Source organism: Corylus avellana, chromosome ca2 (assembly GCF_901000735.1).
Source record: "Corylus avellana chromosome ca2, CavTom2PMs-1.0".
Lineage (NCBI taxonomy): Eukaryota > Viridiplantae > Streptophyta > Magnoliopsida > Fagales > Betulaceae > Corylus > Corylus avellana.
Window position 1 is genome coordinate 47841735 of NC_081542.1, and position 8571 is coordinate 47850305.

Consider the following 8571-nt stretch of genomic DNA (forward strand, 5'->3'; position numbering starts at 1 on the left):
TTGTTTTCAAACTAAATTATTAGAATTTTACTATATCAATCTTTATCACTTTTGAAACACAATGAAATATTGAACATACTAACATAATAAAAGGATATATAGTAATATGATAACATCCCAACAGAGCAATCTTTAACACCTTTTTTCTCCAAACGCTGACGTTTTACTTCATCCAATCAGCAACTGCAAATGCTCAGGTTTTGGAGGGAATTCTTATCCTTATTCCCCGCCAAAAAATAGACCTATAAAAAAATATTCCCCCATCCCTTTCTTGATTCACTTCGCTTCCCCCTACTGAAACACCAATCCACCCACGAGAAGCGCCATCGTTTAGTTCCTGCCGGTGGCATTAGCGGTAACTAGTTCCTGCCGGTGGCATTATAACTATCCAGCCTTTGTTTTTATCATTCTTTAAGATTTCAGTCTTTGTTATCTGATTTCCAACTTTTCTCTCCCACTCGTTTTGTAATTTTCTCTTCGCAATCATTTCTTTAGGATTATCATGACCATCTTGCCTTGTTTTACTCACGGATTGTTTGGCATAGGTTTTGTTAGAATAATGTAAGATCTTTTTCATATTAGTCTTAGATTTATTTTTTCTTACTATAATCCTCTGTTTTTATTAAAATTTTTGTGGTTCAATTGTAAAATCAAGTCATTCAAATATTATCTTATTGTATTTTATTTATTATAACAGGGATCTTTCAATCTGGCCAAGATTCTGTAACGTTAAAAATTCTGTAATAGTTCATGTTTATAGCTTGAAATTTTTTTCTTCCTAAAGCTCTGTATTTTGCTTAATTTTTCTGACAAAGTATTGGGGATATAGGGGAACATCTGAATATGGAGGCAAATTCAGTTATTCATAAACCCAAAAGGCAGAAACTGAATGAAAAACAAGGCATTGAGGGGCAAAGCAAATGCTTTGGTAACTTACCAGATGTGGTTCTTCGACACATTCTTTCCTTTCTTCCCATAAAAGATGCTGTTAGAACGAGTGTACTTTCTAAAAGGTGGGAATTCCTTTGGACTTCTAATCCCAATCTTAATTTTGGAGAAGCTGTGCCTGGTATGAGAAGAATGCTCATGTATTTTGTGGAAAGAGTGCTTTATCTTCGGGGATCGTCTGATATAAAAGAATTTCTTCTCGATTTTGATGTGGAATGTGATGCATCTCTTGTCAAGTCATGGATCACTGCTGCAGTAAGGCGTAATGTTCAAACTTTGAGTCTCTGCCTTTGGGACTTGAGACGACATTTTTCCTTGCCTCCTTGTGTGTTTAGTTGTAAGACACTGAGAAGCTTCTTCCTTGATATGCCGTCTATCCTCAAAATTCCTTCTAGAATCTGTTTCTCAAATCTAGAGATACTGAGTATCACAGGTGTTACATTTTTGGATGGTAACACAACGCAGCAGCTTTTTTCTGGTCTGCCAGCCCTTGAAGTGTTGTATTTAGAGAATTGCAGATGGGGGTGTCGCAAAGTTCTGAGTATTTCTGCCCCCAAGCTTCATTCTTTAACCATAATCGAAGCTCATATGCAGGATCCGAGTGATTGTCAGTTCAAGATTTTGGGAGCTACTCTTAAATGTTTTCTTTACACTGGTGAATTCTTCAACGAATATTGCTTTTATGACTCGTTCTCACTAGAAAGGGCAGATTTTGATGTTGTTTGCTGTGGTAAGTGGGCAAGTAATGAGAGGGCAAGACAAGTTGCTTACCGCATGTTTAAGGTGCTTTTATCGATCCCTAATGTAAAAGACCTAAGACTATATGGTATTGGATATGAGGTACGTTTACTTCTCTCATTATAATTTAAATGGTGGAAAAATATCTGACTTTTTACGTGTAGTGGAACCCTGCACCAAGTAATGTAGCAGTGATAAAATCTGCAATGTATTTCACTTCCTAACAAGTGCCACTGTAAAAAAAATTTCATATTTCTATACCAACTCCAAAGAACAATTATGTTATGGATCCCACTATACCTTTAGTTTCTAATAAGTTTTTAATTTGGTGATTCAGTTGTCAAGAAAATTTGCATAATGAGATCTTTAGTTGTTTACCTTTTGTGGTGCATCAAATGGTTAAAATTGAAGTATAATCATGTAATACTTGATTTAGTAAAAGAGATCAAAGGATGATCTACGCTAATTAATACATTTGCTCATTCTATTTTCTTCTTTTTATATAAGTAAAGAGACTAAATGGGTTAGTTTCGATCTGTATGGGAATGGGAAAATCATTTGAGGATATTTTCTACTCATGGTTTCTATTTTGCATGGTGAGAGATTCTGTATGTTGTCTATGTTCATGTAGGCTTTGTGTTATTGACAGTAAATGCCATCTTCTTCTTGCTTGGTCAAGACTTGAAGCTAAGTCTTACCTGACCCCATCCAATCTCTTACAACTTGAGCCAAAGCCCAAGTAACTTTTTACCAATACTAGAAAATGGATGGAAATTATTCATTAGATTTGTCTCTAATTCCAAGCTATTCTTGTTGCTTATCTCGTAATCATTAATTAGGTTTCACTACTATACCATTATCCTTTTATTATGTGTTTGTCATTTTCACTTGATTTGTCCCACTTAAGTCTCTTAATTATGATGCATTGTTTTATCTTGTTTTTAGGTTTTAGCATATGCACCAGAACTCCTACCTAAGATGCCTATCTTCAATAATCTGTGGTATTTGAAATTGGGGACATTAAATCTTGAATGTGCAGCACTATTGAAGATATTGCAAAATTCTCCCTGTCTTGAGACTCTAAAATTTTTTGAGGTAAACTTCACTGGGCGACAATGTTTACCATAATCAATCTTTCCATTTTGTTGCATATATAGCATGATAGCTGAACATTTAATTTCCAATGATAATTAGCAGATCGATCCGATTTCCAATTGTGAGAAAGTTGATCTAATATTGGATCCAGCCACTTCATGTTTCTTGTCTCATCTCACGCGCATTAAATTTTGTCGTTATGATGGAAAGGACTTTAATGCAGTAAAGATTTTGCTCAAGAAGGCAATTGCTTTGGATGAAATAGTTATATCTTTTGAAAAGTCTGTTGAAAAGAACTTAGAGATGCAAGAAAATCTCCTCAAACAGTTGATAAAGCTCCCTAAAGGGTCAGAAAATTGTGAAATCACTTTGAAATGAGCTTTTCTTGAACTCTTGCTCTAAAAAAAGCCATTAATTAATTTCTGTAATGGCTTGTTAGCATTTTACCCTACCTAGGCAACTTGCTGTAATAGAATGTTGGTTTATGTTATTTGTGATAATTAGTTTTGAATCCTCCAAGCTTGTAAGCTTATGTTAATTTTGTGTTCAATGTTTTATTTTATTTCTTTTCGTTCTTGATTTAGTGTTATTTATAATGCTGTCATTGGAAAATCAAATCCAGTCTTTGAGTGTTGGGTGTATTGGTAGCTTTCAAAGTCACTCACTCAAATGGTGATGGCGCTCTACAATGAGATGCTTATTAATACTTGGTTTTATATAAGGGCAAAATGTAAAATTAGATCGATATACAAGAAGCTTGGCACTCACTCAAATTTTATATAATTATTTTAAATATACAAGTATATATAAATGTATAAAATATATATATTTTTTCCAAATACTTCCAGGCTTCTAGCATTTACTCTACACTTCCCTATATATGCGTTTCATTCCCGCAACCGCGTTAAACGCGCCAACTTCGTGCCGATGTATTGTACGTGTGCTCCAAATAGCGCTCCGCCATCTGATCCGTTAAACTCGTTCCTCATCTTTCCGTCTATCTCCCAATAATATCTCTTGATTCTCTGAATTTCAAACTCTCGATGTCTTGAAACCTCAATCAATCTCAGCCGTTCTTTACACCTAATAGCGAAAACCCCAAAGCCCCCTGCCCAAGAACCAGAGGACTCCTTTAATGACACAAAAACCCTCCACCAAATCTTTTCACTTCGTGGTTCCCTTTCGCTGCCCTCCAACCCCATCTATGAGAAACGCCGTCGTTTAGTTCCCACCAGTCGCACCAGCGGTAATCATCCAACCTTTGTCTTTATGATTCTTAAACCATCGTTCTATATTCTATAATTACTTTTTTATATGCCTTTACTCACATTCCCAGATATGAGTCTTTGTTTAGGACTGTCATACCATCTTGCCTTGTTTTACCCATGGATTGTTTGGCATAGGTATTGTTAGAATATGTAAGAGATTTTTTCATATTGTTCTTAGATTTATTTTTTCAAGCTATAATCCTCTCTTTATATTTAAATTTATGCGGTACAATTGTCAAATCAAGTAATTCAATAATTTTTATTATCTTATTTTATTATAACAGGGACCTTTCAAACTGGCCAAGATTCTGCAATGTTGAAAATTTTGCAATAGCTCATGTTTATAGCTGGGATTTTTTCCCTTCCTAAAGCTCCTGTATTTTGTTGAATGTTGGTGTATGAAACTCACTGAGGTTCTACAAAGTTTTCTGAAGAAGTATTGGGGATATAGGGGAACCGTCTGAATATGGAGGCAAATTCTCTGATTCATAAACCCAAAAAGCAGAAACTGAATGAAGAACAAGGCATTTATGGGAACAGAGAAAGCTTAATTAGTAAATTACCTGATGATGTTCTTCTACACATCCTTTCCTTTCTTTCCACGAAAAGTATTATTAGGACGAGTGTACTTTCTAAAAGGTGGGAATTCCTTTGGACTTCTATTCCCAATCTATATTTTGGAAAACCTTTGCCTGCTAATAGAACACTTCACATGAATTTTGTGGAAAGAGCGCTCTATCTTCGGGACGACTCTGATATAAAAGGATTCTTTCTCAACATTGACGTGCAATGTGATGTATCTCGTGTTAAGTCATGGATCACTGCTGCAGTAAGGCATAATGTTCAAAATTTGCATATCCGCCTTCAGGACTTGGAAGGACAATTTTCATTGCCTCAGAGTGTGTTTACTTGTGACACACTGAAATGCTTAGTCCTTGATATTCCATGTATCCTCCAAGTTCCTCCTATAAACTGTCTCTCAAATCTAATTGTGTTAAGACTTGAAAGTGTTACATTTTCTGATGATTACACAACCCAGCAGCTCTTTTCTGGTTTGCCAATCCTTGAGGTGTTGTATTTAATGGAATGCAGATGGGGGTGTCTCAAAGTTTTGAGGATTTCTGCCCCCAAGCTTCATTCTCTAACCATAACTGAAGCTGATCTGTGGAAACTGAGTGATTGTGATGGTCTGAGTGATTGTGATGATCACCGTGATTTTGAAGGTTGTCGTATTATGATTTTTGGAGCTAATATCAAATGTTTTTTTTACACCGGTGAATTCTTAAATGAATATTGGTTGTACAACTCATTCTCACTAGAAAGGAAATTGATGTTACTCAGTCTAATGTTTCTTACTGTTATAAGAGGACAAGACAAGTTGCTTACCGCATGCTGAAGGTTCTTATAGGGATTGCTAATGTAAAAGACCTAAGACTATACCATTTTGCAGATGAGGTACGTTTGCTTCTCTCTTTATAATTGAGTACATTCTCTTTATAATTGAGTATGTTGTGTACAAAATTAAAAATAGAGAAGAGCATAATAGAAAATAGATCAATCACATAAGACACCAAGATTTAAGTGGTTCAGCTTAAAAAACTTACATTCACTGACGGAAACGACCCGGAGGAAATTCACTATTAAAAGGTAGAGTACAAAGATAACGGGGTGAAAATCACTCAAAACCCAAAACTCCAATACACCCAAATCTCACTCTCATACAAAAGAGAGAGAAAAATGACAAAGAAAACTCTCTTCTTCTCTAAGTGCCATAAGGCACAACATAGTGAGAAAACCCTAATGAAATATGTGGCTTCTAATTTTTCTCCCATGTCACACCTCTTCACGTTGGGCAACACTGCTTTTATAAGGAGCAAATTTGGTTGCAGAGAAGCCAAACTTGGCTAGGAGTAGGACAACACCGAATCCCACTAGTATTAGGAGTCCAACACCAATATGGAATAGGAGCTCTAAGTCGGCAAATCATGTAAAACCAAACCAAGAGAAAAAGGGATAGTGCATGGCCCCACCGAATTGACTTGAGAAATCAAGTCACACCACAACAGAGTATTTAATGGTGGAAAAGTAAGCCATCCTTTGCACTTCTTGCGAAAAAGAGGTATCATATAAAGGTAAAATTGGAAAGGGTGACAAACTAAGCAACGGCATCCTCTCCATTTCACCTGTCAACAAACTAAAGGGTGAAGCTAATCTGATATAAAAGAAAGCTGCCATTTATTGTGACTCATGTTAGAAGAACATTCTTGTGGATGAGGAAATAGTATGACACAGAGTCTTGACTTCTGAACAACCAATTAAAATGCATAATAAACTCAGATATTCAGCGATTGTCTATGTTAAATGAAAGTTACCAACGTATAGGAATGCGAAAACCATTAGATAAGTTCTACTCGTGATTTCTATTTGAATGGTGAGAAATTCTGTGTATTTTTTATGTTATAATGTAGGCTTTGTGTCTTTGATAGTAAAGGCGAAATTATTCTTTTTGCTTGGTAAGACTTGAATCTAAGTCTTACTGACCCCATCAAATCTCTTACAACTTGAGCCCAATCCCAAGTGACTTTATACCTATATTAGAAAATGGCTTGAAATTCTTTATTGGATATATCTTTAATTCCATGTTTATTCTTCTTGTTACTTATTTCATAATCATTAATCACGTTTCACTACTATTCCAGCATGCTTTTGTTTTGCGTTTATCATTTTTATTTGCTTTGTCCAGCTAAAGTCTCTCAATTATGATACATTGCTTTATCATGTTCTTAGGTTCTAACATATGCACCAGAACTCCTACCGACTATTCCTATCTTCAATAACCTAATGTATTTGAAATTGGAGTGGGGAAATCTTGATTCTGGAGCACTATTGAAGATATTGCAAAACTCTCCCAATCTTGAGAGGCTGAAATTTTCAGAGGTAATTTCACTGGACTACAATGTTTATTACTATCACAAATCTTTCCATCCTGTTGCAGATATACCATGATGTCTAAAACATTTAATTTGCATTGAAATTTAGGAGATTGATGAGTGCTCTGATTATAATAAAGATGATATACTATTGGATCCTATGCCGCCATGTTTCTTGTCCACTCTCGAGTGCATTGAAGTCGGTAATTATGATGGATTTGAGAATGAACTTGCTGCTGTAAAGATTTTACTCAAGAATGCAATGGCCTTGGACGAAATGGTTATAACTTTTAAAGAGTGTGATGCAGGAAACTTCGAGATGCAAGAAAAACTATACAAACAGTTAATAGAGTTCGCTATAGGGTCACAAAATTGTAAAATCATTTTGAAATGACTTGTTTTTTGGAATACTTACTCTTCGGAAAAGCCTTTAATTCCTGGTTTTTTGGAAGATTTAAAAGTATGACTTGTTAGCCTTTTACCCTACCTAGGCAACTTGATGTTGGTTTATGTTCTTTGTGAAAATTAGTTTTGAATACTCCAAACTTGTAAAGCTTATGCTAATTTCATATGTTCAGTGTTTTTTGTTTCTTTTTGTTTTTCTCTCCGATTGGGTCTTGGAAAATCAACTGCAGGCTTTGATTGTTGGGTGTATTGGTAGTTTTTAAAGTCATTTAAAAACAATATTCCCGATTTGAATAGACCGAAATTGGTCATGGAAAATTGGCAATACAATGGGATGCGTATTAATGCATGGTTTTATATAATGATTTACACGTAAAGATGTTCCAATAGTATAGTTTAGCAATAGAAATGCTTGTTGCCCGATTATATTTTCTGATTTCTTATGGTCTTGAAACTCCCAACGTTTTTTTTTTTTTTTAATTAATTTTTTTTAAAATATTTTATCGTAGGTGAATTCCCCATAACACTCGAAAGCTGTTAAATAAATATCTATAAATATTTATATGTAAGTTACAAAATTAAAAGGTGTCACAAGCGGCACACAACATATACATAATAAAAGGACTATACAACTCAAAAGATAGGCTGATTCGCATTAGTCTATAACAGAAAGTGAGGCGATCCTACTGCTTCAACCGTAGCCTAAGCAAGCATAATGGTCCTCCATTTCTTATCTTACATCATCAACTATTATGGAATTTTCATAATTATTTAGGTGGATAGGTGAGTCTATAATCTTTGTAAATATAAAATTTACTGCTCCTTTAATTATGAGCCTATCTTTTTTGGAAAATATCTCTTTTTGAGTGTTTATAATAACAAAAGCTATGTTAAAGTTTTACAAAAACGAGTTGATTCTTACCTAAAAATTATAGGTGATAAATAAGCACTTGAAATTTTGTTTAATACAACGTAATAAAAATTCCTTCATGTTTTTCTTAACCTTAGCTAGATATATACACGTTTCGTGTCCCTTACTAAGGGTGCGTTTGGGAGTGCGTTTTTAAAAAAATAATCTGCGATTTTAAACCAAATCGCAATTTTAGGGTATTTGGGATTGCGATTTTAAAAACGCAAATTTTAAAATCGCAAAAAAATCTGCGATTTTCATAAGCTGATTAGAGGGT

General features: G+C 34.7%; 3 protein-coding genes across 4 annotated transcripts; all 3 read left to right on the forward strand.

The window, feature by feature from the left end:
• Positions 1–295: 295 nt before the first annotated feature.
• Positions 296–4501, forward strand: LOC132172453 (F-box/FBD/LRR-repeat protein At5g56420-like). 2 transcript variants are annotated; one of them, XM_059583962.1, is made up of 4 exons: positions 296–355; positions 830–1788; positions 2632–2781; positions 4334–4501. In XM_059583962.1, the coding sequence occupies exons 2-4, from the start codon at positions 844–846 to the stop codon at positions 4367–4369; spliced, it is 1131 nt and encodes a 376-aa protein (XP_059439945.1). In that variant the 5' UTR covers positions 296–355; positions 830–843; the 3' UTR covers positions 4370–4501. The 2 variants fall into 2 exon arrangements, with proteins under 2 accessions (XP_059439945.1, XP_059439944.1); XM_059583961.1 differs by lacking the exon at positions 4334–4501 and adding an exon at positions 2884–3292.
• Positions 4502–4515: 14 nt separating this feature from the next.
• On the forward strand, positions 4516–5445 carry LOC132170090 (putative FBD-associated F-box protein At5g56440). The gene has a single exon (XM_059580998.1). It carries the CDS (start codon positions 4516–4518, stop codon positions 5443–5445), a length of 930 nt encoding a protein of 309 aa, XP_059436981.1.
• A 79-nt stretch (positions 5446–5524) lies between these two features.
• On the forward strand, positions 5525–7574 carry LOC132172454 (uncharacterized). Its single transcript, XM_059583963.1, has 2 exons — positions 5525–6986; positions 7089–7574. Exons 1-2 carry the CDS (start codon positions 6891–6893, stop codon positions 7371–7373), a joined length of 381 nt encoding a protein of 126 aa, XP_059439946.1. The 5' UTR covers positions 5525–6890; the 3' UTR covers positions 7374–7574.
• The last annotated feature ends 997 nt before the right edge of the window (positions 7575–8571 follow it).

Excerpts from the sequence above, each read along its gene's own strand:
- LOC132172453 (XM_059583961.1), top strand. The coding sequence starts at position 844 with ATGGAGGCAAATTCAGTTATTCATAAACCCAAAAGGCAGAAACTGAAT. Across the intron at positions 1,789-2,631 it reads TATATGGTATTGGATATGAG|GTTTTAGCATATGCACCAGA; the intron begins GTACGTTTACTT and ends TCTTGTTTTTAG. Across the intron at positions 2,782-2,883 it reads AGACTCTAAAATTTTTTGAG|ATCGATCCGATTTCCAATTG; the intron begins GTAAACTTCACT and ends GATAATTAGCAG.
- LOC132170090 (XM_059580998.1), top strand. The coding sequence starts at position 4,516 with ATGGAGGCAAATTCTCTGATTCATAAACCCAAAAAGCAGAAACTGAAT.
- LOC132172454 (XM_059583963.1), top strand. The coding sequence starts at position 6,891 with ATGTATTTGAAATTGGAGTGGGGAAATCTTGATTCTGGAGCACTATTG. Across the intron at positions 6,987-7,088 it reads AGAGGCTGAAATTTTCAGAG|GAGATTGATGAGTGCTCTGA; the intron begins GTAATTTCACTG and ends ATTGAAATTTAG.